The sequence below is a fragment of the Aspergillus campestris genome, assembly GCF_002847485.1.
Source record: "Aspergillus campestris IBT 28561 chromosome Unknown P168scaffold_3, whole genome shotgun sequence".
In the NCBI taxonomy this organism is placed as follows: domain Eukaryota; kingdom Fungi; phylum Ascomycota; class Eurotiomycetes; order Eurotiales; family Aspergillaceae; genus Aspergillus; species Aspergillus campestris.
In genome coordinates, this window is record NW_020194338.1 from 110,518 (window position 1) to 136,524 (window position 26,007).

At 57.0% G+C, this 26,007-nt stretch overlaps 11 protein-coding genes across 11 annotated transcripts; 6 read left to right on the forward strand and 5 right to left on the reverse strand.

Moving 5' to 3' along the window:
- Positions 1-22: 22 nt before the first annotated feature.
- P168DRAFT_316204 (putative pyruvate carboxylase) lies at positions 23-2,030 on the forward strand (the record flags this gene model as incomplete). The annotated part of the gene is made up of 2 exons (XM_024839977.1): positions 23-63; positions 119-2,030. 2 exons carry the CDS (start codon positions 23-25, stop codon positions 2,028-2,030), a joined length of 1,953 nt encoding a protein of 650 aa, XP_024694778.1.
- Positions 2,031-2,248: 218 nt separating this feature from the next.
- On the forward strand, positions 2,249-3,610 carry P168DRAFT_316205 (putative inositol 5-phosphatase; the record flags this gene model as incomplete). The annotated part of the gene is made up of 3 exons (XM_024839978.1): positions 2,249-3,214; positions 3,277-3,447; positions 3,509-3,610. The coding sequence occupies 3 exons, from the start codon at positions 2,249-2,251 to the stop codon at positions 3,608-3,610; spliced, it is 1,239 nt and encodes a 412-aa protein (XP_024694779.1).
- Positions 3,611-6,010: 2,400 nt separating this feature from the next.
- On the reverse strand, positions 6,011-6,819 carry P168DRAFT_288146 (uncharacterized protein). The gene has a single exon (XM_024836724.1). It carries the CDS (start codon positions 6,564-6,566, stop codon positions 6,375-6,377), a length of 192 nt encoding a protein of 63 aa, XP_024694780.1. The 5' UTR covers positions 6,567-6,819; the 3' UTR covers positions 6,011-6,374.
- Positions 6,820-7,418: 599 nt separating this feature from the next.
- Positions 7,419-7,683, forward strand: P168DRAFT_316207 (uncharacterized protein; the record flags this gene model as incomplete). The annotated part of the gene is made up of 2 exons (XM_024839979.1): positions 7,419-7,496; positions 7,561-7,683. The coding sequence occupies 2 exons, from the start codon at positions 7,419-7,421 to the stop codon at positions 7,681-7,683; spliced, it is 201 nt and encodes a 66-aa protein (XP_024694781.1).
- Positions 7,684-8,603: 920 nt separating this feature from the next.
- On the reverse strand, positions 8,604-10,469 carry P168DRAFT_302571 (putative RNA 3'-terminal phosphate cyclase; the record flags this gene model as incomplete). Its single annotated transcript, XM_024838673.1, has 2 exons — positions 9,229-10,469; positions 8,604-9,172 (listed from the first exon to the last, which is right to left on the reverse strand). Exons 1-2 carry the CDS (start codon positions 10,193-10,195, stop codon positions 8,604-8,606), a joined length of 1,536 nt encoding a protein of 511 aa, XP_024694782.1. The 5' UTR covers positions 10,196-10,469.
- Positions 10,470-10,484: 15 nt separating this feature from the next.
- On the forward strand, positions 10,485-13,603 carry P168DRAFT_104615 (uncharacterized protein). Its single transcript, XM_024832527.1, has 2 exons — positions 10,485-10,564; positions 10,648-13,603. Exon 2 carries the CDS (start codon positions 10,856-10,858, stop codon positions 13,415-13,417), a length of 2,562 nt encoding a protein of 853 aa, XP_024694783.1. The 5' UTR covers positions 10,485-10,564; positions 10,648-10,855; the 3' UTR covers positions 13,418-13,603.
- Positions 13,604-13,827: 224 nt separating this feature from the next.
- On the reverse strand, positions 13,828-15,743 carry P168DRAFT_279646 (uncharacterized protein; the record flags this gene model as incomplete). Its single annotated transcript, XM_024835807.1, has 4 exons — positions 13,828-15,009; positions 15,066-15,182; positions 15,235-15,552; positions 15,633-15,743. 4 exons carry the CDS (start codon positions 15,741-15,743, stop codon positions 13,828-13,830), a joined length of 1,728 nt encoding a protein of 575 aa, XP_024694784.1.
- Positions 15,744-16,692: 949 nt separating this feature from the next.
- On the forward strand, positions 16,693-18,167 carry P168DRAFT_302574 (uncharacterized protein). Its single transcript, XM_024838674.1, has 2 exons — positions 16,693-17,749; positions 17,797-18,167. The coding sequence occupies exons 1-2, from the start codon at positions 16,770-16,772 to the stop codon at positions 18,122-18,124; spliced, it is 1,308 nt and encodes a 435-aa protein (XP_024694785.1). The 5' UTR covers positions 16,693-16,769; the 3' UTR covers positions 18,125-18,167.
- A 169-nt stretch (positions 18,168-18,336) lies between these two features.
- P168DRAFT_288150 (class I SAM-dependent methyltransferase) lies at positions 18,337-19,531 on the reverse strand. The gene is made up of 3 exons (XM_024836725.1): positions 19,396-19,531; positions 19,223-19,339; positions 18,337-19,071 (listed from the first exon to the last, which is right to left on the reverse strand). Exons 1-3 carry the CDS (start codon positions 19,475-19,477, stop codon positions 18,377-18,379), a joined length of 894 nt encoding a protein of 297 aa, XP_024694786.1. The 5' UTR covers positions 19,478-19,531; the 3' UTR covers positions 18,337-18,376.
- Positions 19,532-20,213: 682 nt separating this feature from the next.
- P168DRAFT_325086 (putative nuclear migration protein (ApsA)) lies at positions 20,214-24,956 on the reverse strand (the record flags this gene model as incomplete). The annotated part of the gene is made up of 3 exons (XM_024840953.1): positions 24,503-24,956; positions 23,153-24,439; positions 20,214-23,105 (listed from the first exon to the last, which is right to left on the reverse strand). Exons 1-3 carry the CDS (start codon positions 24,914-24,916, stop codon positions 20,214-20,216), a joined length of 4,593 nt encoding a protein of 1,530 aa, XP_024694787.1. The 5' UTR covers positions 24,917-24,956.
- P168DRAFT_105187 (uncharacterized protein) lies at positions 24,941-25,789 on the forward strand. Its single transcript, XM_024832528.1, has one exon. The coding sequence runs from the start codon at positions 25,059-25,061 to the stop codon at positions 25,578-25,580; it is 522 nt and encodes a 173-aa protein (XP_024694788.1). The 5' UTR covers positions 24,941-25,058; the 3' UTR covers positions 25,581-25,789.
- Positions 25,790-26,007: the final 218 nt, after the last annotated feature.

Here is a 26,007-nt window from a genome sequence, read left to right on the forward strand (position 1 = left end):
TTGAGCATACCAATACCGGAAGATGTCAGCGCAACCGACACAGCGACTACTGGTCGCCAATAGGTACGTAGGATTTTGCTAATTCGCTCTTGAACCCCGCGCTGACCGTGAACAATAGAGGCGAGATCGCCGTTCGAATCATCCAAGCCGCTCGCGAGGTCTGGCCTCCCATCGAAACATTTGCCATCTATACCGACGAAGATCGGTCGCACTGTGATCTTGGTCGGCCTCAACATGCCCTGCGAGTTCTCTCTCCCGCGGCATATTTAGATGTTGAACTGCTGGTTCAATTAGCTCAAAAGCACGGGATCAACACCGTCCATCCCGGATACGGTTTCTTGAGTGAAAGTGCCGACTTTGCGCGTCGCATGCAAGATGCTGGCGTCGCCGTTATCGGTCCTGGGGCGAAGACGTTGGCCCGCACAGGCGACAAGCTCCAGGCTAAACAACTGGCCATGCAGTGCGATGTCCCAGTTCTCCCGGCCATGCCTCGCCCAACGAGCGACGTAGCTGAAATCCGAGGCTTTGTGGACCAATTTGGCTACCCCGTCATGATCAAGGCCGTTGATGGTGGCGGGGGCCGCGGTATTCGACTGGTCCGGCGGGACGATGAATTGGAGGGGGCCATCCGCGGAGCCACAAACGAGTCGCCCTCGCAGACAGTGTTCCTCGAAAAGGCGGCGGTGGACGGGTTTCACCACTTGGAGGTACAGGTGGTCGGCGATGGGGAAGACGTGTGCCACTTATGGGAACGGGACTGTAGCATCCAGCGACGGTTCCAGAAAGTGGTTGAGATCGCCCCGTCGCTCGTGCGTGACCGGAACCTGGTGCAGAGGGTGGTTGACGCTGCACTGCGCATGGCCCGCGCCACGCGATATCGATACCTCGGAACGGTCGAGTTCCTAGTCAACGAACAGTTGGGGGAATTCTACTTTCTAGAGATCAATCCCCGTCTCCAGGTGGAGCACACCATCACAGAAGCGATCACGGGAATAGACCTCGTCCAGACACAACTGCAGCTGTCCCAAGGTCGTTCCCTCGCCCAGATTGGCCTTGGTACAAGTGCACAAACTCCGGCCAACGTGCATTCTATCCAGCTGAGGCTATGTGCGGAGGATCCGCGCAAGGGTTTCTCCCTCAGTATGGGGAAAATCACCGACTTTAGCGTGCCGAGCGGCCACGGGGTCCGCGTTGACACCCACGTAGACATGACGGGGGCCAGCCCCGTGGTGATTGGCACCCAATTTGACAATCTCCTGGCAAAAATCATAGTCACCGCATCCAGCTGGGAGGCAGCCGTCTTAAAAGCCCGCCGAGTGCTAGCGGATACGATGGTGTCTGGCGTGCAAACCAACCTCGATCTGCTGCGAGGGGTCGCTGCTCATGAAGACTTTATGATGGGACGTCTTGACACACAATGGCTGGAAAGAAACCTTGATGGCGCCATCCATCACGGCGAGACTATCTCCCAGTCCATCCGCGACAAGACGTCTGGCCCCTCAACGCGTCCCTCTACTGTCCCCAGTGTGCCTGCATCCAACCTTCTCTTCCGTCGTGGTGATGCGTGGTCGGTCAAGCTGGAGCCTTTGACCAGCTCACCTCCAGCATCACAGCAGCATCATATCCAACTCACACGAGTCTTGCAAAACGACTTCCCCTCCTCCCTGTCGGCAGAGATCGAATATACGACCCCGTCATCTTCTACGGCCTACCGCATTCAACTAGCCACCACGCAAACTGCCGCATCGGCATTGGTGTCTTCCTCCCACCGCCGTGGAGACACCCTAAATCCACGACATATCGTACTCCCACTTTCGGGGAAGTTAACTGAGGTGATGGTGGGACCCGGAGACGTGATTGCAGAGAACCAAGTGGTGGCATTCATCAAACAGATGAAGATGGAGGTGGAGGTCCGCAGTCCACGGGCCGGACGAGCTCAATGGGTATATGAAATGGAGGACGAAGAGGAAGATGTCGCTGAAGGTATGCTGCTGGTCGAGTTGGAGGAGGAACTACGAGGGAAGTTGTAGATGTCGTCAACAGTAGAGTAGACCGAGATGAACACCTCAGGCAGCAGGGCCCCTTATCGATAAGAGCGGGTCACATGGTCTCACCGCATCGTCATCGTCATCTTCGCTACTTTACTTGTTCATCTTCATCTTCATCTTCGTCAATCCATCTATGCACTTGCTGCATCCTTCATGCAAGGTTCTACATCTCATAGATCGATCTGGTTGAATAATTCATCATGAATCCACTTTCACTCTATATTCTCACCTTCAATTGTGCTCGCAATCTAGTCGATGTCAATCGCTTTGCGAACCATTTCTTTGACGCTCGACCCCTCAATGATCCGTCCCCGCCCGATCTGATCGTCTTATCCGTTCAGGAGCTCGCTCCTATTGCGTATGCCTTTCTGGGAGGATCGTATCTCAACCCCTACTTTTCTTCCTTGAAGGATGTGGTCAATCAGGCGGTCGCCCAGCGGTGGGACATCGATTATGTCAATTTAGTTACTGATAACAGTGGCATGACGGGCCTGATGGTCTTTGCCAGGTCGGACGTTGCAGAACGGGTATCATCGGTTGATACCGCCCGCATCGGCTTTGGGTTTCAGGAGATGGGCAACAAGGGTGCAGTGGGGGCGCGGCTGGCTTATGCTACCGAAGGGACCCCCGATGGGAGTATAGATTTGACCTTCGTGGCCGCCCACCTGGCTCCTATGGAATCTGCCGTTGAGCAGCGAAACGATGACTGGCGCAGCGTAGTCGAGCGACTGGTCTTTGAAAGGCCCGTTGCCACCGCTCGAGGGAGTCTCGAGCCAGATGACCAAGAAACCTCGGGTTTGCTACACGGGTCGACGTCGAATGGCGGTGACGACCGCCGAGGTATCTTCTTCTCCAATAGCTATCTTTTCATTGCCGGTGATCTGAATTACCGCACATCGAACGTGTCACCCGGACAAGAAGACCTTGCCCGCTTCCCACGCCTGAATGCGGATCCCGCCGACCCCCGTCATTACTCGCAGCTCCTGAAGGACGACCAACTCACCCGCGAGATGCGACAGTCGCGGAGTTTTCATGGCATGACGGAAGCACCCATTGGCTTCCCACCAACCTACAAGTATACCTTGGCGGCGCAGAAGGCTGCAGCACAGGGCGAAGGCCCTCGGAGTGGTCGTGGACAAGCACCCGTTGGCCCAGCTGGTGCGACCGTGTGCTCTATCTGGACACTCCGCCGGGCATGGGTGAGGATGCACGAGTGAAACCGCTGCAGTACGATTCTTTACCGCTGTTTCCAACCTCTGATCATCGCGCTGTCGCGCTGTCGGTAGCCGTGCCAATCGTGGCGAGCCGACCGGTCGATGCGACACATGTGTCCGCCCCGTTCCCAATTGACCCGGACTGGCAGCGTAAACGGGACACGGCGCGCCAGAGGGAGATCGTGGTGGGATGCTTGGCGTATTTAGGATTGACATGGGAGGGGAATGTGTTGCTGATGGCTTCAGCCGTCGGGCTACTGGGCGCATGGTTCGTGCTTCGATCGCTGTGGAACGCTTGACGAGGCATTGCAGAGGATCCGATCTCGGATGGAAACGGCCGTCCCATAGCGATCCCGTCTGATCGGCGACTCAGCGAGAGCCGTGGACTGTGACTGCAACACCCTTGGGATGGCGGTTTGATAACCCAATACTTCGTACTCGTGTTTCCCACCGTCTCATGTGGGTTGAGCGACATCTAGTCTAAGGAAAGCCGTCAAGGAGGCTGTGGTGGGTAGTATTATGAGCGTCCGGCTCTCGGGACCCAACAACACAGTCATATTCCATCTAAAGGGCAAAAATAGAACCGTCAGGTGGTTGCTGTAAAAGGAAGAAGGGAGCAAAAAGAAAAAAAAAAAAAGAAAAAAGGCCGACAACCAAACTAAAGACGTGAGGCCGCTTCATCGCCTACTATGCTTACGTCCTTTGTCCTTTACTTGTGAATTTTTAGCAGTCAACACGCCTCGTCTGGCGTTGGGCGCGAGGATCCGTTGATTCGGTCAATAGACGGCGGCGATGCAGCTGCGGTTTGTATGACCTTGCTTACAATATTCCTGGTCGCCTATCCCAAATGCTCAGCCCAGGGCCAACAATCACGACGGGTTTCCACTGCGCCTTGCTAAGCCCGGGCGGTTGCGGGGCCCTTCAATCTAGTCGATCTGGCTTTTCTCTTCCTTTCTGCTTATGGATTGTTCCTCTGGTCCCTTCATAGAACCACCACCACAGGGTGGGAACAATTTTCCACTCAACCTGGATCACCGGGCGGTCAATACCGTATGATCAAAGGTCCTATAATCCCCGAATCTCGGGACATGTCAAGAGGGGCAAGACAGAAAAATTAAATACAAAGGGCGAATAAAAGAAGCGCAAAGAATAGCAAAACAGCGAAAGCTGCCCTTACCACTAGAGGGCCCGCTCTGGTCGGTTCGTGAAACATACTCTACGGGCCCCATCGCGCCATCGTCGTTCTGGTCGTGGTCTAAGGCTTCACATGCGACACACCAAGGACTCCTCGTCTGGTGAGGGTAGGCGGCCGGGAGATGAAGCACTCTACTGCCGACACTCGACAGGGTTCTAAATAACTCTCCCAATCAATCGATGTCACGGCATTTGGACATGGGGGCGATGTAGACCAACAGACGCCCGGACAACGCGACGCCCTCCAACATAGCCCAAACGGGAGGCTGGAGGGCGGAAAGAGCGGCATCGAGCAGCCTCTCCCCATAATGATCCTTATCACAAGTCTTATGCTACTTCAACAACTACCACTTCGGAGAACTGTAACCATGCCAAGGACAGACGCCGAAAGGGTACCGGAGCACATGACTGCTTGGGCCGGTCAAGTGACCGCGTCCATTGTTCGTTCGCACCAGCCAGTCATGAGCCCGGGCGCAGAGGTTATCCAAATGCACCATGACGACGGTGGCCCCTCCCGTGTCGGTCGGCGGGGGACAAGCGGAACGTGAGCTGGAGGTGCTCCGCGCTGGCGCTTGGGGCCGACGTTCCAGAAGTCAGAAAGCACTATAGCGCTGACAAGGCTGTAGCGGAGGTGGGTAAGAAGGAATAGGGTTTGTATTTATAGTGAATTTCTCTGTTGGAACGCTCCACCGTGCGCACTAAACGCGTCGATGCGGATCCTCTCGCCAGAACGCTGGACTCCGACGGAGGAAACCTTCATCGTCATCTACAAAAGAACCCAGTCTTGCTGGGGGTAGGGAATAAGAGATGAAAATGACCATGAAAGAGGCCGATCCAACGATCGGCATGGAGATCACAGGCGCGTCTGCATCCCAGCCAAGTGTCTAGGCCGGTTCCGAAATCTGACAGCTCGACGGCTGGGATCTGACATCTGACTCACGAAGGAAATCGCCCTTTCTGGCCCGGACAAAGAAACACAGCGTCGGAAGTGGAAACAAAACGAAATCAAATAAAAAAAACAAACAGATAAGACACCGCCAGGCTTGAATCCCGCCGTTTTCCGGTCATGCCCAATCGGCACGACGGAAGAGATCCATGGATTCCATGCCCGATGGACTAACCACCAAAAGAGAATAGATTCGACGACCTTCCAGAAATCCAAAAACCATGGGTGATTCAGATCGAGTGAGATCCCCCAGCCAATCCTATCTGACCATCTATCCGAAACGCTCTTTCAATATCAGATAATGCGACTCCAAATGCGCCTAACACCACTCCGTACATGACTGCCTCTCCTACCAGCCGTTTGCGAGCTGATGATGCGTCGTCCCTGTTTTGGATTGAATGAATTTGTCAGCTCCTACATTCGGGGGTCCTTTAGTTGAGGCTGAAGGTGTCCCTTGTCACCCTGTCGTCCCTCCCATCTGCGAGTCATTGTGATGGTGGGGATTGAATTTCAATGTAACGTGGTCTGGGTCTCGCTCTCTTTGTCACCCTTGTTTGTCTACTATTTATTTATTTATTTTTTGTTTTCTATTTGATTTGATTTGAGTTGACTTGATTTTCTCCTTTCTTTTTTCTCTTTGAGGTCTGGGACCGAAACCGTGAGGACTCCGCTTCGGCTGCTAAATTTCCCAAGTGGACACCAATGCCAACACAACGCAGACTTTTCCCTTTTTTTCTCCCCCGCCGTCTTTCTTCTCCTATCGTTCTTCTCCTGGAATCCTCCACCATCCGTCGGGAAATGCGGAGTCCACCGTCCAATGGAGATCCAACCAACGGGCACTCTCGCTTTCCAACCCGATCAATAGTCAGGCGAGACATCCCCGCTGCCTGGCCACGGCGACCCTTTTCTGGACCGTCTCGTCGGTGATTTGTTGGTGCTGTAGGTGGGTTACTCGACAGTGGTCTTTTTTTTTTACTTGGTTTCTTTGTGGTACCGTCCGGTTTGGAAGAACGGTGATCGACCACATGGAACGAGGGCAACAGCGAGTATCACCACTCTGCCATCGGACTCTTCCACCTTGCCCGTGTCTGTCGGATTGAAGAAGAAGAAGAAGAAGAAGAAGAAGAAGAAGAAGAAGAAGAAGAAGAAGTAGGAGAAGAGCATTCTCACATCATGCAAACCACGATCGAGGAGAATCCCATTATACAGCCGGGCCCATCTGACATCTGAGCACCAATGTTTCCTTTCGGATCTCCGTGCATATAAATTCCGGCCAATATTCCCCCTTCTTCTGGAACCTTGACCCAGGCGTTTCTCCTTTTCCCCATCTGGATTCTGAAACGAAACTAGTCCGAACTGAGTGATAACTAGTCACCACCAGTGTCTAGTTCTTTGTACCATTCCCTTGCACTGGTTCCTTCTTCTTGTTCCTTGGGCAGGTTAGCACGTTCGATCGTCGCGCCAGCCCCCTTTCAGTCAGTCTCTTCAGTGGCGCAGCCCCCTGTTAGGATTATCCTGTCGCTGCCAAAACATCAGTCTCACGACCTTGACGTAATTGCTGTGGCGCTTGTGCTTGGCCGTTGTTGGATTATTCCTTTCTCGTCTTTTTTATTTTCATTTATCCTATTTTTTTCGGTCATTGTTATCGATTATTGTCCCGTGTTTGGGGCTCTTTTTTTTCTCCCTAGATTTGATTTTTTTGTTTTATTTTATTCTGCATTTATTTTATTTTATTTTATTCCATTTGACTTTCCATTTGATTAAATTTTAATCTTCCATTTATTTATTCGTTGTCATCTTTCGGATTCCATTTTTCTTTCCCTTCTTTTAAATGACCTTGACTCCTGAAAAACAGACAACGACAGGAGATTCAGCCCTAGAAAAAGCTCCCTTGACGGGATTTACAACGGCATTCCATTCCTTTACTTCCAAATCCCAATTCACGACTTTCATACATCGCATATACTCTATATAATCTTACCTCGTTGCAACGATATTCTCCCACCAACATACGCCATGTACTCCTGCGCCAACTATCCCCGTGGCTGCCGTGGCCGCGCCAACATTGATGGAGGCAAATGCCCGGATTGCACGGTATGAACCAAGTCCACCACTTCCCCGTCGCCCTCCTGTCCATCAACTGACACAGTCCCAATAGACACTGAAGCTTCGCCGGCCCTCAGCATCGCCCCTGGCCCAGCCCCGGGATTACCGCCGGGCTCTCCCCTCGGAGATCCTCGACGACTCGTCCTACAAGGAGATCATGCGGGAGCTGTCGTAACTGATCCACGACACGATCCACGACATGATGAAAACTTCGTCCATCTCACCACCGTTGACGGACACCAGGGTCGGCACCAGTTACAGGACCCTCGGGACATCGACCGATTTGCATGAGTCCTGCAGGCGGGGTTCGTGGTTGCCCGTCCACCTACGTTCCTTGAAAGTTTCACTTGATTTTTAAACTGGGTCTTGATTGATGCATTGCGGGAGTTGAACCATCCATTGGGAGGCTTTTTCTTTTCACAGGTCTACGGACTTGTCACTCGTTCTATTTGTTCTTATCTCGTATTATAATTACTCGCACGGGCGTTGCTGCATACTGGTACTGGAATCAACGGGACTAGCATCAGTGATTCCCGTCTCTTCTTTTTGTATGATGTCTGGAGACTGAATACTGGAGGAGAGGGGGAGGAGAACAAGCAGGAGAGATGATCAGGATAAATCACCCCATCCAAGGCGCTTCCATGAAGCTGCAGCTGGCTGGTGGGCAGTGGTTATCTTTTCCTTTTTCCTCCTTGATCCCTTTCTTGCTATCCTTCCTTTCTATTCGTTTACTATCATTTCTTTTATTTTATTTGATAATGCTGTCTGTTTGATGTGCGAGATGCTCTAATACCAGTCGATCTTTATACCCTTTTCGACTGACGGATGATGACAATAAAATCTGTCGTGATAATGCCATGTACTCGTTGCTACCATTGAACTCTTATGACTGACTCAGGACTGTACTTTACTTGGTGTCTATTGTGCTTCCAGCTGACAGTGGATCCGTAGGAATGGTCAACGTGATTGAATTAATCCAGCAACATGACATGAAAAGATGAAATAAATCCAAAAGCCAATGATATTTGACATCACATCCAAAACAAGACTGACCCTGCACCATACATAGCATCTCACAAAAGAAAGGAATACATATCATTCGGGCTCCGACCCCAAGATCTTCTCGCACACCCACTTCGCCGTCCTCGTATGCGAACTCCAATACCGGGGGTCCTCTACTTCGACGCATGAAAGCGACCTCGAAGAAGGAGCCGGGGATAGAGCCTCAAAAACAACCATCTGATCCCGCATATTCTGATCCACACACGGTTTCCGTCCGCCCGAATCAAAGCGCGCCATCGAGATTTCGTCCACGAAATGGCGAATACACGTCTCTGCCAACTCCTTAGCGATTCCCATTCTCACATGCGCAGTATCATGCAGGCGCCGAGTACTTCCAAGTCGGGTACCGGAACCCGCACCGTCCACCCCAATGCGGAACCCGTTGTCCATCTCCGCGACCACGAGCACATACATGTGCGTCGGGTGATACGTTCTTTCGGTTTTGTATGTATCCATGGATACTATGCCCGCCGCAAATCCATTGGCGCCGCCGTCGATGTCCGATGAGCCGACGAAGAGGTCGTTGGGAAGGAGTAGGAGGCGCTTGCGTATCTGCAAGTAGGTTTGGTATTCGAGGTACTCGCGGGCTGTGTAGATTTTGTCTAATTCGGATTAGTCGCTTTGCTTTGGAAGAACGGGGTGCGAGGATGAAGCTTACCTGCCTGATTATGGCTACGCGGCGGCGTGTTTTCGACATCAGGGTCGAAGCCGGGGCCATCTACGGTGTTCCTCAGGACAGGATCATCCGGTGCCAGGACGGTGATCTGTATGCTCTTGATGCGGCCGCGGCCGTATCGATTCAAGTCAATTTCAGGGAAGACCGGGCGCAAGGGTGATTTTCCATAAGCGTCGTTATCGCTATCGTTGTCGTTGTTGTCGTCGATGACCAGGGGAAGTGGCTGCACCTCGACAGTCACATCTCCCAGATCATAAGGCCCCGTATCCCACCCCCTTTTATGCAAATATACCGAGGCAGGCGGGAGTCCGAATTTCGCGAAGTTCGGCAGCAGGACCTGCTCGACGTAGTCGAGGCTCGGGGCAGACCTCATGTTCGTGCCACCGATGATACGCACGCTGATCGGGCGCCGTGCCCTGGCGAGAAGGTAAGGGTAGATTGCCTGGAAGATGAGAAAGGATGCTCCGTTCGTCTTCTGCGTGATGGTGATCTGCCTCTCCAGCTCGGTGGAGGATCCACTCGTGCCGGTTTGTTTACGGCTGATGACGACCGGCGCCTCTGGATTCGTTGAAGGGCTGTTGACGGAGGTCTGGCGAAGTAAGAATTTTCTTTTGCCCTTAGTCGGTTTCTTGCCCTTGGTTGTTTTCGATGAGCGGGAGGTGGTGGAGGACTGTGATGATGATGATGATACTGGACAAGCAGGGTGGAATACGACCGACTCCGACCCTAATTCCACACCCTGCGCTTCAGACGCACTCATCTCTTTGAGACACTTGATGGCTTCTACATGAGATCCCCGTAGACCGGTGGGCACTCGGCCGGCCCGAATGTTGGTGATGGTGATCGCTTTGCCGGTGATGGCAGAGAGGCCGGCTGCGAGCCGGAGGATCTGGCCACCTCCTTCGTGGGTGCGGCCGTCGATGGTGATAGTAGGAAGGTCTTTGGTCATTTTATCTGTTTATCTTGTTTATTGATGGTGGTTCTTTCAAAATGATGTTTCCAAATGCTGGTTTTAGATGGTCGTTTAAGATGGTCGATAGCAGAGATGGATGGCAGGGAGATGGATGGTAGAGCGATGGATACAGGACGGACCGGGCGAAGGCAACATATAAATAGTCTCCGGAATGAGCGGGGATTTACAGTTTACAACCCGGAATCCCGTGGAAACCTTGGTGGTGACGTTTGTGAGGCTATTCATGACTTCTCTTGTTTGTCACCATGACACTGCCCGATACGGTGACTCATCGCAGCCTCTGTCTCAGCCTCACTGGGTATGAAAGAACTGCACGCTTGTATCAGGATATATTCTATTCTTTGGGTAAGAATTGGTTTGCTACTGTCGCATTCTTTTGATTGACAGCAAACCAAGTTGATGCAGTTAGGGCTAATTGTTTCTTCCAGACTTTACAAACACTGGGGAACCACCTTCCACCTTCCTGCCTCCTTCCAACACTCGCGACAAAGCACTCAGAAGAGCATCGCTCCTTCTAGAAGTGATCATGCAGGATGCTTTCCTTTTTCCCAAATTATTCCCTGGGAGTCTTCCCCCATGCAACATCATTCATCCTGCATCTTCACCCTGCAGAACTATCTACCATAACCATCCACCATGTATGCTGGCACCTCACTCAGCGCCAGGGAGCGCCTGCGACGTTCCAAGTCAACTCGATCGATCAGGAAAAGTCGCCAGAGTTCGTCCGGCGAGTCGTTTGACGCGGATGTCGGCAGGCAACATGCCCTGGCAGCAGCCTCCTTGGCCATGCGACGCTCCCTAGAACGATCCTCGACCGAATCGCACGCCTCCCAGGATCGATGGAGGGACTCCGAAAGCAAATATCCGCAGAAGCGACATTCAATCGCTGATGATCTATACAAGGAGAAGCAGTCTCCGAGCCCTCCTCCGCCTCCCACGCGCGCTCCGCCCCCTCGTCCACGAGACGCCTATCCGACAGCGGCTCTCCCGTCCATCAGCGAGTTCTATGGCCTGGATGGTCGAAACTCTTCGCTGCCGTCTTCATACCGGCGTCTGCGCAAGTCTCGCTCCATGTTTTCGACCAGACAGCGCTCCTCGCGTCCGGCTTATGCACAGTCTTCCGAGTCGCATCCGCAGACCACCGCCGACCGTCTGCAGTCGGCCTGTACGCCCCACTCGCAGGGCTCTCTTCAGCGCTCGATGTCATTCCTGAGGGGAGGCTATCAGTCGAACAATCAAAACTCACTACGGCATGCAAAGAGTCATGATACGGCGATCCAACTAGCCCGCGCCCAGTTCCAGCAGAGCCTTACGAGCCAAGATACTCGAACCAGGCATTCTTCTTTCTCTCTCGTCGCGTCCAAGCGAGGCCACAGATCCTTCCGGAAGACTTTCCGTGCGATCAGTACCTCGAGGATCGAGGCCACCACTCCCCCCACATCGGGCCTATCCACTAGCGTCCCTTCGCACAAACGGACTCGGGCCATCTCAAGCTCCATCAAGAAGGGGATCAAACGAGTCCTGGGGCTACGGGCGGATGGTTGCGATAAAGAGAATGTCCCCGTATCCCCGCCACTGCCCCGACGCTGGGCCCAGGAGCTATCTTCGCCTGCCTCCGGGATGGGCGACTATCCAGAGACCGTCAGCGTTCGTAGCCCCCATTCCCGGTCCCCTGTGCGGGCCAAGCCAAGCTCCGCGAGTGTAGCCAGCTCGCGCTCTCGTGTGACGAGTTGGGCGGATTCCACAGTGGCAAATACCATCACAACTCGTCAAACCGGCCACCACGGCCATATGTCAGTCATCGACGAAGCAAGCGGGCTCCCTAGAATGCCCGAGTTCAGTCCGTCCGAGTTCAGTCCGTCCAAGTCTCCCAATGGAATCGACAGCCAGAGCCTATTCGCGGCCTTGATGAAGCGAATCGGCAAATCCAGCCCGCAAAGCCCGGGAGAAGAGGTCGCGTTGGGACAGGTGAAACAACATCGCGCAGTTCCACACCAGTCAACAACCCATCTGCGCTCCTGGGCCAGTCGACGAACCATTCGCCATATCCCCAGTGAGGAAACCCTGGCATCGCCGGGGTCGTTTAGGACGGCCAAGTGCAGCATGATGACCCCGGGGATGCCGCCTCGTGCGCAGTCTCGGCCGCTACCATGCGTGCTAGGGCTGCAGGATGCACGACCCGACAGCCCGCATGCGACGAGGTCGCCCAACCCGAAAGATTGGTCCCGTTCTCCCAGCGTGTACTCTCGCACGGCCAGTGGTCGACCGACGCCGAAGCCCAAAGCCGACAATGCATCGTCCTCGGGGTCGGATGCTGACGAGCCCGGGGTGGCCACTATCTTCGCAAGCCAGCGGTCCACGTACTGTTCCCCCGGACGATCATCCAATCTCGGGGGTACTGGCGCGGCTACGGCTGCGTCCATTCAGCCTAGCTTGGACTGGCAGCAGTGGATGCAGTCTCAGATTGCCAGTATCGAAATTGAAAATCCTGCCAGAGAACACTATCGAGAGGATGCGCAGATTCACGATGAGCCATCCCACTGCGCGCCCACCGTCGCAGCCAGCCTCCCCGAAACCAGGCCCCAAGACGACACCGACTTGTCCGGCTCCGTAGGACGATCAGGCAGTAACTTCTCTCGGCCTTTCAGCCGGTCCTCCAGCGTCCGTACGACAGTCAAAGGCCGGAAAGAGCCTACTAGCAGTCACGGTGTCCCCGCGAGGATGAATTTGCCAGCCAAAGCACCGATCCGGGGGAATTCCAATGGGTATTCTCTGTACATCAACCGGACCCGAAACCGGGACTCGAAACTCCCGCTCTCCCCCACGGCGTCTTCATCGGCTCATCGGATGGCCATGCCCGACTCGCCGACTCCTAGGAGAGAGCCCGCCGAACTGTCGCCGCGCTGGTTTGACAGCGCTCATACAAGCCGGTATCCGTCACGTCGTCAGCCCATCATCCCAGACGATCGGGCGCAGCAGCTCCGGTCGACGCGGGTGCCTCGAGACCACAACCGCCGAACGACCAACGAGAACCTGCGGCTGGATGCAAAGCCCAGCCACCTGCACGGCGTCAGTCCATCCAAAGACGTGACCTCGACCATGTCGAGCAAGCGCATGGTCGAGATGTTCCTAAACAGCCGGCGGCGGCAGACGGGCACGGGGCTGTCGGAGCGAGGGCCAGAGGATGCGTTTGTATAAGCATTGCTGGACAGGAAGTGGCGTAGATTGTTTTATTCTCCCAGGAAGTTATTATATATGTATTACGGCTGTAGGAAGAGGGCGAAGCCGACCAACCTATTCGGTGTGGTTAGCAATTTGTATTCTATGTATTTTCACAGATGCAAGAACCCGAGGCAGAAATGAACACATGTATCACACCGACCAAACGCGATGAAGTATAATTATGTATTGTGTGGCGTTGTAGGCAGGTTGTGAGCAGTCCATCCACGCCCACCAACCAGCTATTGATGCTATTAATTAACCCTCGTCTCTAATCTTCTTTTCTTCCTTCTCTCTGTCTGGATTTTTATATCCATTTTCTCTATTTTCTCCCCTCAAGATCTCCCCCAACCGCTAGCAACCGGAAGCAAGAAAGAGAGGGAACCCAATTACTGCACATAATTCGCGGGAAAACTTCCCTTCACACCATTCAACTCGCCCTCCCACCAATCGTCCGTACTCTCCGTCTTCTTCAGCACACGAATGAGGTCTCCCTCCCGGAAGGCAAGGTCGCCAGCGCTCTGGCCCGCAAAGTCAAACACAGCCGTGACGGTAACGGGACTGGGGGCATTCATGTGGCGGGGTTTAGGCGGCGGGGGCGGCTTCTTCTTGCCGGCTGCGATGGCGCTGAGGTTGGGCGAGGCGATGCTGGGGGTTGTTGTGGAGGTGGCGGGGGAGATGGGGGTTTGGGAGCCACGGCGGCTGTTGAAGTAGTCTGCGCGGGCGGCGACAGAGGAGGCGACGGAGGAGACGCCTGCTGAGGGGGAGCGGCCTGCTGAGGGAGGACGACCTGCTGACGGGGGGCGGCCTGCTGACGGGGGGCGGCCTGCTGAGGAGGGGCGGCCGCTGTATTCTGGGGCGGAGACGTAGGATTCGGTTGGGGAGGAGGCGGCGCTGTGCGGGGAGAGGTGGCTGTTGTTGCTGTGGTAGCTGTTTTGGGGGACGGCGAGGCTGGAGGTCGAGGGCGTGTCGGCCCAGCGGGGTTTACTGTCCAATGGGGGGGCCGGTTTCGAGGAGAGCACGGGCGCTGGTGGTCGGCCCGGGGAGACGGGGCGGGGGGGTTTGACTGGTGCGGAGGAGAAGCTGCGGCCGGGCGAGGTGGGACGCGGGGGCTTGGGGGGTGGAGGACCTCCGGGGGAGACGGGGCGCGAAAGTGGTTGCGGGGGTTGTTGGGCGGGCTCGTTGGCGTTTTGGCCGCTGGCGCGTTGGCGCACGCTGCTGAGGCCGTTGCTGAGGCGGTCGCGGATGCCGCCGCCGGCGCCGCCGGGCGGGTCGTCGGGGAGGTGGAAGGTGCGCACGGCCTTACCGTTGGCGAGACAGTAAAGTCTTTCCATGTCCTGCCGGGCGGGCATGTGCTCCTGCTCCCAGTCCTCGACGACCTGCTCCATGGGCGGGGAGGGGAAGGGGAAGCGGTTCTGCTCGCAGTAGTTGCGGGTGACCGTGTAGTAATTGGCCAGCAGGTGGTTCTGCAGATCGATCTGGACGTGCAGCAGGGTCGGGATCATGGCCAGGGCTGCATTGATCAGCGGGGGGAGCCGCTCGCGCAGGTGGTCATCGGCCGCTTGGTATTCCTGCGCATGTGAGTCGTGGGGTCGATGACGGGGGGAAGGGGGCAGGGAGGGCATACCTCGGTCGCTATGGCCAGATCGCTCTCGGCTTTGGCCAGCGCGATCGTCTCCTTTTCGGTTCCCTTGGTCTTCCGATTGCAGCTGTCGAATTTGTTTTGGTGTCGTTCGTAGTCCAGCTGTCTCCAGTTAGCGTGTCCCACATCACCGTGCGGGGAGAGGGTGAGGTACCTTGCGATCCTCGCGCCTTTTCATGGTCTTGCGCAGGCTGCGCAAACAGTCCCGGGCCTGTAAGGCGGGCCGGATCATGCGATCGTCAACCGCGTTGAGGTCTTGGGACATGTCACCGCGCAACTCCTCGTACTCCTGCCAGAGTCGCTGGGTGCGCATCATGGTCACCTCGGGGGTGATGGCTGCCATGTCCGACGAAGACGTCTCCGCGTCGCCCACGATGGGGGCATACAGTCCTTCGTATTCGCCGGTGACCTTGGCCTGCGTGGCCAGGATGGCGGACCAGGCATCGCGCCAGGAACTGATGGCTTCAATGATCTATGGGATGGGAGTTGTCAGCCACGGACTTCACAAGTGGGGTTCCTGGAATAGGCAGCCGGGATGTCCAGTGCACTGACATGAGCTAACAGTAGGTCGGCCTCGTTGAAATCGTTGAAGAGGTCCGAGATCTTAGTGTCATCGGCCGTCCGCTTCTTCATGCGCCCGATCTGACGGTGTACGCTCTGCATGGCGGGTGATGTTGGGGCGTCGTCGAAACGAGACAACCAATGGGTGGGAAAAGGAGAAATGCGGGGATGGATAAGACGGGGGGGAAAGGGGCCCGGTCGGGAATCATGCAGTCACGGGGGGGGTAAACCGTTGACAGGCGGTTGGTGTCGCTTCCCAGGGATAGAGAGCGAAAGAAGGAAGAGCGGGACGCGACGAAGAAGGCAAGGGGAGAGAGAGAGAGAGAGAGCGAAAGGACAGAACGCGAGAGCCGCACCAGAGGATGACGCAGCCAGAATGAACGAGTCCGTCCAGAGGGTCAGATGTTTCAGACCCCAGTTTCTCAACCAACGCCACCAATAACCGAACTGCCCCCACTGATCCAATCCTTGGCTTCCCTATTTTTGTTGTGAACCCGAATCGCGATCGTCACGGAGGGCAGGAGACGTGTCGATCATTCAACCTTGGAGGGGCAAAGTTTGAACGCCATGAACGCGACTCCACCGGGTCAATTGTAGTGGATCCCTGGCCATGGAGTTGGACGTTGGAAAGATTCAGGCAACATCGATCCATTCAAATGATAGTACCATGGTACGAGACGAACGAACAGGGGGTTTGTTGATGACAGGACTGTCTCCACTTGGTACGTTGGTAGAGGGTGTACGGGGCGAAAGGACCTGTAAGGCTTTCAACCAGGTGGATGATACCCGAGGATTACCAATGGAGGATACCTCTGATATCTTGAATTGGATGATATGATGAGTTGAAGTAGACTGAAGTAGAAGTAGATGAAGTACCCTGAAATGCACTGGAGTAAAGGTTGATAGAGTGAATGTGAGAAAGAAGAAGAGAAAAAGTATACAGGAGACGCTAGGCCCGTTTAGGAAGTCCAGTGATATACTGCCTCAGGCACTTATCTCCATCTCCAAATCTTCTTTTTCTTCACTTTCTCTCGTTCTCTTTCTTGCTCCTCTCTCTTCTCCCCCACCTCACTCCCCGTATCCTCCAAATGTGACCTCCCTGTTCCTCTGGCGGTGGCCTCCTGCATCATGTCGACCCCTCCCCGCAGCGCAACAGGCGTCCCCCTCACCCAAAACACCGCCCCGGTAGTCAAACACCGATGCCTTTACACCCACGATCTGCGACGCAAAGCCAAACGATGGCAAGACGGCTTCCTTCGGTACCACACCTTCAACAAACGGATCATGGTCTACGACACGGCAGGCAATTTTGTCGGCGATCAGCATGGGCGACACGAGGAGGGAATCCAGGATGGGGATGAGTTGGAACTCGATCGAGGCGTCTTGGTCCAGGTCTGCGAGTCGATGGAACGCACCGAGACCGATCTGTCGGGGTTGTACAGCAATAAGAAGACCCAGCAGAGTCCTCGTCCGCGTCCGGGGGATTCTCCCGTGCCCTCTATGCGGCCGGGGACGGGGACGCCCGTCCGGTCGTCCCTCTCGTCGCAACAGCCGCGGTCGCTGAACGATCTGCTTGGGATTAGGAAGACCCCGGTTGCCCGACTCATGTCGCCATACGAGCAGCGTCATCCGCCCAAAGAGACCGTCAGGGATCAGTCGCCGCCGGACAGACCTACGCCGGACAGACCTGCGAAACGCTTAAAGGCGACTCCGTCCAAAGGACCGCGCGATCAGGCGCGGCCTGCACCGGTCGTGATCGATTTATGCGAGCCGTCGGAGAAATCACCAGAGCCAGTGCAAACGTCAAAAGCGAGCGCCTCTACCCGGGTGTCAGACTCTTCTCCCCGAGCCATTCCCAGACCACCGACAACCAACACAAGTACCGAACCCAAGAGAAAGAATAGCACAACCACACCGAGGGTAGCCCCACCTCCCTCGCCTCCATCCGCGCCCCCGAATGCCGAATCCAGACCCCCCGAAGCACCACTCAACACCCTCCGAATATCAACAGACCGACCTCGCAAGAAGTTACTCTACCAAGCTCTATTGCCCAGGCAGCCCGCCCCTACAACCCCATCAACCATATCCAAAACCGCCCCCGATTCGCAGTCAGTACGTCTCTAGCGTTCACAAGACAAAGCTGACCGACCTCTAGGGCGGCTCACTCCAAGATCCCTCCCTCAACCAATCCCGAATTTGCACCATCCTCATCAACCCTATCCATCCTAGACGAGATGGTCAACAACTCGGCCAGTCGCCCAGCCGCACGAATGAATCCCACAACGCGATCAACTGCACTCCGCAAAGCATTGTCCGATCCCACCGCTTTAACAAGGAGGAACGGTCCCACCGCTCTAACAATGAGGAATAATCCCTTCGGTGGCCCTCTGCAGGAGGATACACCGGGGGAACAAGGACCGTGGACGGCTGAAGCGATGGATTTGTTTGATTTTTGGCCGCCGGGGAGGGAGAAGCCTGTTTAGGCCCTACTTACAGACCTATATGTTTAATGTTTTACGAACAATGATACCCATATGTTTATACTGAACAGTTCATGAAGTAAATTCCAGCAGTTAGACTGTATCTCTACAACCGTAGTATAGTTGGTCCCAAGACTATATACCCTACCCCACTCTATCAATCCATCAACACCAACAACAAAAAAAAAAAAAAAAAAAAAATCATAATTCAAGACTTCATATCCAAATCAAGACCCCTCAACCAAGTAAGACAAGTTAAGACCTCTTAACCAACACCCCCGAAACATAAGGCAACGGCCCGCTCCCAAAATGCCGATCCAAATCACCAACCTCCCACCCGCCATCCACCTCAGCAGCCTCCCTCAACGCCGTCTCCGTATCGCGATCCAAACAACAACTCCCAATGAACCAGCTCCACCCAAGCAACCCATACACCGCCTGAGCGATCCTCGCCACAAGAGACCCCTTACTACTCCTCCAGGGATTAACGACATGCTCGACGACAAGCAACTTCCCACCCGGTTTGAGAAGCGAGTACAGGTCTTTGACGGTGCGGTTCAGATCCGGGACGGAGCAGAGGACGCGCACGCAGATGATGGAGTCGAAGACTCCTCTCTCTTTCCCATTTCCTTCCCCATCTTTCGCAGGAAGACCTTCCTTAGCAAGAGCAGGAACAAGCTCCTTAGCAGCAACACTACATCCCAGCACGCGATACTTCTCAGCTAGACCCTCAGCTCGCGCCCTCTCGCGCAGCTCATCATGCAAACCTTGACAAGGCTCCGCGCCATAGATGGTTTCGATAGCGGGTGAGCGGAGAAGGGGAAGTTGAGTTCCTGTGCCCGGGCCGACGTCCAGTACGAGGCCGGATGCGTGGGCGAGGATGGAGGGGATGAGGTCTGAGGAGCAGGTGATTTGGGGGGGTGGGGAGAGGGGGGAGGGGTGTGTTGGGGCTGAGATTGGGATTGGGATTGGGGATCAGGGCGGGATGCTTTGGTTGTTAGTATCTTTCTTTTATTTCTTCGTCTTCTTGGGGGGGGTAGGGTATCATGGTCGAGATGTGTATGTACGGATGGGAGGTATGGAGGGGTGAGGAAGACATACAACTAAAAGCAATCCAAAACCGGCCAAACGCCTCATCGCGCAGTCTCCCAGTCTGCAGAATGGGAGCAAGCAGCTGTCCCTTCTTGAAGACGGCTTCCAGATTAACCCGGGCATAGTCTGTTTGTCTTAGCTGGGTCTTACAGGGAGTATAAGAAGGAGTAAGTGGTACATACAGGACATGCCATACAGCAAGAGTAGGCCCGGTTCCAGGAGAGACCAGGTCCATTGGACGGTGGAGGGCTCTTTTGCAGCCATATCTATAGATCCAGATAACTGTATCTGGATCTGTATCTGGATCTAGGTATGAAGTATGAGGTATGAAGTAGATGACCAGAAACGAAAGATTATTGACGGAAACATATCGGAGACATAACCAGCATGACTAAGCCACGCTAACCCTTCTGATCAATATCGTGTTTATCCTCCGCTATGGTAAATCAGACTCACGAGGTATAAAACATCTACAGCTACAATGTACTCTCGGGAATCAGTACACCAGTCAAGTATCAATCAATCCATATCAGCTATCAAGACATCCAGCCACCAATGGCCCAACCTCTCAACCTCGGTTCAATCTCATCATATAGACTGAACCCAACTCCGCAAGCCCAGATTGTCAATATCAAGAAAATGAAGAAAAATACAAAAAGTCGGTGCATGTACATTCACACACTATGGTAGTCACAATAATAGAATTGGCATGCCAATCAAGGTAGAGAACGAGCGGCCAAAGTCAACACCGTCGATCCGGTGGACAAATATGGTAATGACAAAGGTAATGACAAAAGAGAAATCAACAAATGATGCTAATGTGGCACTCTGCTGAAACAGATAAAGAATGGCGAAATAATAATACTAATAAATCAATATGTGAAACAGGGCAGGAGAGGGGAGTGGCAGGAACCCAGTCAGGCCGGGGTCAATGCATGCAAATCGGAGAGAGGGCGGTGTGAGACAATGCAATCAAAAAAAAGACTCGTTAACGATGCGCTCAATGATGCGAGTGGATCCGGTTCGCCCGCGGACTGTATCGGCTCGTCCGCGACAGTGACCCCACGTCGTGCTTGCCGTCGCAGCACGCCCGCACGTTCTCGAGCCCGTCCTCGCGCTCCTGCCGCTCCACCATCTGGCGCAGGTCGTCCTGGCTGTCGAGCCCGCGCACGCTGCCCCCGTTCACGCTGGACCCGGCATAGCTCCGGCCCTTGCGCCCGAACGATCCCTTGATCGTCGTGTTGAGGATCGAGCTCAGCCGTGACGCCGACCGCCGGCCCTGCTCCGAATAGTTCGACAGCGTGCTGGGCGCCGGCGACGCCCGGCCCGGGGTCGCCGCGCGGCGCAGCGACATGGCGGAGCCCGCACGCTGCTGCGGGAAGGCGCCACTGTTGCGCAGGGGTCGACTCTGCGACGACGAGACCGAGAGGCGAGCGGGGCCCCGAGACCGGGACCGGAACCCCGGGTTGAACTCGTCGATGTCCTCCAGCGTGATGTTCTCTGGGTCCTCCTCGTCGTCCTCGGAGCCACGGACCAGCAGATACGACAGCGAGTTGTACCACGTCTCGTGGCGCTGGCTCGTCGTCGCCGTGAAGCGGATGCGGCGACCCGGGCTGACGACTTCCAGACTCTTGCAATGCAGACCCGGCGGGTAGGGGTTGTCGTCGGCAACCACGCGCACCGCCTCGATGGGCACACTCTTCGTCCGGATCTCGTGCTTTCCGGCGCTCTGCGGGTCCTGCGTGCTCCAGTACAGCGTGCGCGTGTAGGGGTGGATCCAGAAATACCGGCGATGGCGGGTGTTGGAGATCTCGCCCGACACCGTCTTGCGCGTGTACTTCCAGAGGAACTCGCCGATCATCGTCTGCGTGATGGCCTGGATCATGCGAGGATCCGAGCCCGGGCCGTAGCCGTGCGGCATGGCCGAATGGTGCGGATTCTGCATGTTGAACCGCTCCTCAATCTCCGACGCGAACGAGGACACCGAGGACCGCCGGGACACCTGACTCTCGCGCCGCGACTTGGTCCGCGAAGCGGTCGTCGGTGCCGCGCTCAAGTGCACACTGGAGCCATTGGGCGTCCGGGGACGCTGGGTCGCATTGGTCCGGTACGCGGACGCCGGGGCCAGCGGGGGACCCATGAGACCCGGGGAAACGGGGTGATGCTCCGCCGTCTTCTTCTCGGCCGCGATGATGTTCTCGCGGTGGTCGGCGGGCAGGGGCGGGTGACTCTGGACACTGGACGTTTGGCTGGCCGCGCTGCCGGGCCGGCGATGGATGGAGCTGAGAGAAGCCGTGGACGCGTGGTGGGCCGGCTTGGTGCGCGCCTTGGGCGTGGCGAAGGGCGAGGTGCCCTGTTCCTTCGTCCGGTCGCTGTCCGGCGGGGACAGCGGTCGCGCCGTGATCCGATCCATCAGGATCTGATCGATCTGTTTCGAGGAGAGGATCGTCTGTGCGCCCTGGTCCGTCTGGGTCGACGACTGCCGTGGGGCGTGTCGTGGCCCCGCGTTGCCGGAGATGGGTCCCAGGGGCAGACCCGGAGCCTTCGCCGAGACCGCCGGGGCGGGAACGGCGACGACCGGGGGTGTCGGAAGAGAAGGCGTCGGCATGGCAGCCGGGAGCAGATCCGGGAGCGGTACATTCGCGGCCACCGTGGGCGCCTTGCGGTCGACAGTGTCCGCCTGTCTCGGTCGGACGGGAAGCGTCTCCACGGATCGGACACGGGACAACGACAGCGCCGGCACCACGAGTTCGGAAGACGCTGGCTCCTCGGTGACCGGAGCGATGGGCACCGTAAATGCTGGGGTGAGCAGCGAGACCGTCAAGTCCACCGGCTCGGACGAGGCGGGTGTGGGGTCCACGACGACCGGCTCGGTGTGCACCGAGTGGAGAGACGACACCACCAGCTCGGGGAGGTCAGTGGACGTGCCCTGGTCGGAGAAGACACGCGGTGCGGGCTCCACCGGGGCCTCGGCGACCGGCTCGGTGTGTTGGGCGACGACGGACGAGACGGCCATGGAGGGCGTGTACACCGGCACCGCGTCCGTCACCGGGGCAGCCACCGGAACGGTGAACTGCGCCGTGATCGCCGACGTGTGGAGGGTGGGCGGCTCGGGGGCGATGACCGCGATCGGCTCGGTCATACCGCTGATGCAGTACGACGTGCACAGGTCCGGGCGTGTGGGGGCCACCGGCAGCGTCTCCTGGGAGGCCAGGACGGACACCTCCAGCTGCGGCGTGGGAGCCGCTTCGACTCCGCGCTCCGCCGCAACGGCTGGTTCGTCCCAGGTCATCTTGGGCGGCGTCGGCACGTTCGACACGGGGTCGTCGTTCGACTCGGGCGATGCCTTGAGAGGCGTCGTCCACTGGGTTCCCGAGTGCACCAGCGCCGGGGGGGCGTTGGTCTGCACCGCGGTGTCGGCATCCACCGCCGCCTGCCGCGGCGTGCTGGGCTCGTCGAGGACACTCGCCTCGGTCACCACCGGAGCCGGGGCGGCCGGTTCCCAGGGGTCGGTCATGACACCCGAATCCACCATGGTGGGCCGGGGCGAAGCGAACAGGGGGGCCGCGGAGGGCCGTCGAGAATCGGTCACGGAGCCATAGTCGCCGTCCTCCTCCTCGCCGTCCAGCTCGGCCAGCTCGGCAAACAGGCTCTGGCCTTCGGAGGCCCCGGGCTCGTGCGTGAAGCTGGTCGCCGGGGATTCCCGCGCACTGGAGGGACGGCTGCCAAACGCCATGGGCGCCTCGCCCGAGGGTCGGATCCGCCGCGGCACGCTGCGCTTCTTGCGGGGGCGATACCGCGGGGTCGAATTCTGACTGGGGGAGGCATACTCGGTTGCGTCCGAGTCGTTCTCGTCGGCCGACGTGGAGGCGGTGCTCTGCCACGAGGAGCGCTTGGCCATGGTCAGCGGCGAGGCCCGGTCGCGGGGGTCTGCTGGACGCGGTCCTCGGTCTCGGTGAGTTCGTCGGAGTCGGTGCTGTCGTCGGCCATGCTCTCGACGCCGGTCTGGAAGGCCTCGCTTTCGGTGGTTTCCCGCTCGTTGGCCGTCTCGAAGGTATCGTCGGCCTCGGTGGCCGTCTGGTACGCGCTGCTGGGCGGCTCGTCCGACGACAGGTCCCCGCGGCGGGGGCGCGCCGGCCGGGCCGCGGCTTTGTGGGACGGGCTGGCCTCGCCCGCGTGGTCCTCCCAGTCCGGGTCCAGGTCTGCGTGCACCTCCACCTCGGGGCCGCCGCGTCGTCCGGCGCCCAGCAGGTCCGGTCGCGGGGCCTTCCGGGCCGCGTCGGTCTTAGTGCGCTGGCGCTTGCCGGCGCCGCCGGTCGGGGCGGGCCCGTCGCGGCGGCGCAGCTCGACCTCGTCGCGGGCGTCTTGCAGCATGCGCTTCAGCTCGATCTTCTCGGTCTTCTCGCGATGGATGGTGCTCTTCAGGTTCTGGATCATGCGATGAGCGTGGCCGAGCGAGCTGCGGAGGGTCTCGGTCTCGAGGTGGCCGTGACGCGGGGTGAACTTGTTCGGCGACGGCGGCGGGGAGTTGTCGGGGGTCCCTTGATCGGAGTCGTCCGAGCGGTCGGCGCGGGGGACCTCGAGGGTGGACTGGTGTTCATGCTGTCGTAGGCGCATGGCGACCGCTTTCGCGAGCTCCTCGTTCTGGGCGTTCACCTCGTTCCACTTCTTCTGCAGCGCCTGCCGTTCCGCCTCGCCCGCGTTCAGGTTCCGGCGCAGGAGGTGGAGCTCGGCGTCGTTGGCTTTCTGGGCTGCGGCCTGGTCCTCGACCAGCTTGGTGTTGGTCTGCTTCAAGTCCTCCAGTTCCCGTTCCACCGCGTTCTTCTCGCTGGTGATGGCGCCGAGACTGCTGCTGAGTCGACTCTCCCGGTCGGATCCGTCCTTGACCGCCGCCAGGAGCTCGTGGGTGCGCGTCTCCAGGGCCCAGTTCTCGTCCTTGTAGCGCTCCTCGCTCTCGTCGAGCGCGCGGATGCGCTGAGCATATCCCTCGGCTTCCAGCTCCAGCCGCGACTTCTCCAGGTTCAGGGTTTTGAGCGCGTCCTCGCGCTCGGCGAGCAGGGCCTGCAACTGACGGACCTGGGCCAGCAGCGATGTCGAGATCTCGGTCGCGAATTCGATGTCGTGGACCCGACTGGAGGGTTGATTCCGTTGTTTTCGCGATGGCACGCTCACCTTGCTGGGGGAATTCGTGGCCTGGCTGGCGAAGAAGGCGGCGCTGAGGGGGGACTGGTGGGGGATTAGCTTAGATCCAACGGATCGCGAGAAGGGTGGGGGACGCGAGGGGGATACCTTCTGGTCGAAGGATGGGGTCCCGGGGTGGGCATCGTCGCCGCCCGCGAGACGCTTGGGTGCGAGAAACGCACGCGTGGTCTCCCGTCCGATCTCATTGTACTCCTTCTCCAAGTCGGCCAACTTGCGGCGCAGATCCGGTCCAATCTGGCCCTCTTCCTGCTGCTGTTCCACTTCCTTCAGTTTGTCCTCGAGCTCCTTCTGCTGTTCCACCAAAGCCGTTCCTAGTTTCGAGGCCTCCTCGAGTCGGCGCTCGGTCTCGGCGAGATGCGCTTCGAGGGCGCGTTTGGCCTGGGCGGGGGACGAGGCATCGAGATTGAAGAGCTGGTCGTCGAAGGAGGAATATCGATGCGAGTCGCGGGGTATGGCGCCGTCCCCGCCGGAGGACACGAAAGGATCATCGATCGTAGACATGGTGCCTTTGTTCTTTTTTTTTTTTTTTTTTTCCTTTTTTGTCTCGTTTTTTCCTGTTTTGTCTTGTTTTTCTCGACCGACTTGGGTCGGGGAAGCGGAGAAGGCGGTCGGTCACCGATGAAGGGAGATCTCCCCTAGGTAGATGGAGGCAGCAATCGGTGTGAAGACAGTCGCCGCCTGTTTTCCGGATTGCGAAGTCAAGCCACGGTCATATCCGGGTTGTGATCCGGAGATGGCGTGGAGTGTCGTCGCCTCGAGTCCTCCTTCGGTGGTGGTTAGCCAAGCCGCGGTGAAGCAGAGAAGAGTAGGTTGGCGCCCAACCAGCCACAGGTCAGGCGGTCGGAAGCAGGGGCGCGCACCAAAGACAGGTAGGAAGATCAAGGCGAAAGCGACGGGCGAATCGCGGGGCGCAACAAGGGCGATCAAGGACAACAACAACAACAACAAAAAGCAAGAAGAGGGAAAACGAAAACAGAGGGAGGAGGAAAAGAAAAGAGGGACGGATTTGGATTGGTTTGGGTGGAGGGTGGGCCGAGATCCCGTCCCAGCGGAGTGGCTTGCGAACAACAACAACAATAACAATGACAACAACAACAACAACAGCAAGACCACAACCCCAACACAAAACGCGTTTGGATCGGGGCCTAGTGGGTTTGACAATTGAGCTGGCGGAGGATCGGTGTGAGAGGTGGGAGAGACTAACGTAATCAATGCGGTACGCGCGACCAGGATGCAGGGGACCAACCAGGGCAGAGAGCTCCGGGGAGGGATCTGGTGGCGGTATTTGGATCTGTCCAGAAACGCACAGTCGGGTCCCGAGAGAGCTGGAGATGATCTGGTTGCAGCGGTGGTGGGAGCGTCGAGGGGAGGCGCAGGGAGGCGAAGGGATGCGGACGGCAGAGGGAGTGATGGGTCACCTAGAAGTGTATGCAGCGTCCAATGCCAGAATTAATGAGTAGGTGGGAAGACGGATCCGAGGGTGGAGTCGAATTCGAGTAATAATAATAGTAATAGTAGAAAGAAAGGGAAAGGATTAATATAAGGAGGGGCAAATGAAGTTGGATCAATGAACAGAAGAAGATCAAAATAAA

What these genes read in the sequence shown, in the direction of transcription:
- P168DRAFT_104615 (XM_024832527.1), top strand. Translation starts at nt 10,856, where the DNA reads ATGTATGCTGGCACCTCACTCAGCGCCAGGGAGCGCCTGCGACGTTCC.
- P168DRAFT_105187 (XM_024832528.1), top strand. Translation starts at nt 25,059, where the DNA reads ATGGAGGCAGCAATCGGTGTGAAGACAGTCGCCGCCTGTTTTCCGGAT.
- P168DRAFT_302574 (XM_024838674.1), top strand. Translation starts at nt 16,770, where the DNA reads ATGTCGACCCCTCCCCGCAGCGCAACAGGCGTCCCCCTCACCCAAAAC. An exon ending in AAAACCGCCCCCGATTCGCA is followed by an intron (nt 17,750 to 17,796) that starts GTCAGTACGTCT and finishes ACCGACCTCTAG; the next exon opens with GGCGGCTCACTCCAAGATCC.
- P168DRAFT_288146 (XM_024836724.1), bottom strand. Translation starts at nt 6,566, where the DNA reads ATGCTCTTCTCCTACTTCTTCTTCTTCTTCTTCTTCTTCTTCTTCTTC.
- P168DRAFT_288150 (XM_024836725.1), bottom strand. Translation starts at nt 19,477, where the DNA reads ATGGCTGCAAAAGAGCCCTCCACCGTCCAATGGACCTGGTCTCTCCTG. An exon ending in CTTGCTGTATGGCATGTCCT is followed by an intron (nt 19,340 to 19,395) that starts GTATGTACCACT and finishes TAAGACAAACAG; the next exon opens with ACTATGCCCGGGTTAATCTG. An exon ending in GTTTTGGATTGCTTTTAGTT is followed by an intron (nt 19,072 to 19,222) that starts GTATGTCTTCCT and finishes TCCCAATCTCAG; the next exon opens with CCCCAACACACCCCTCCCCC.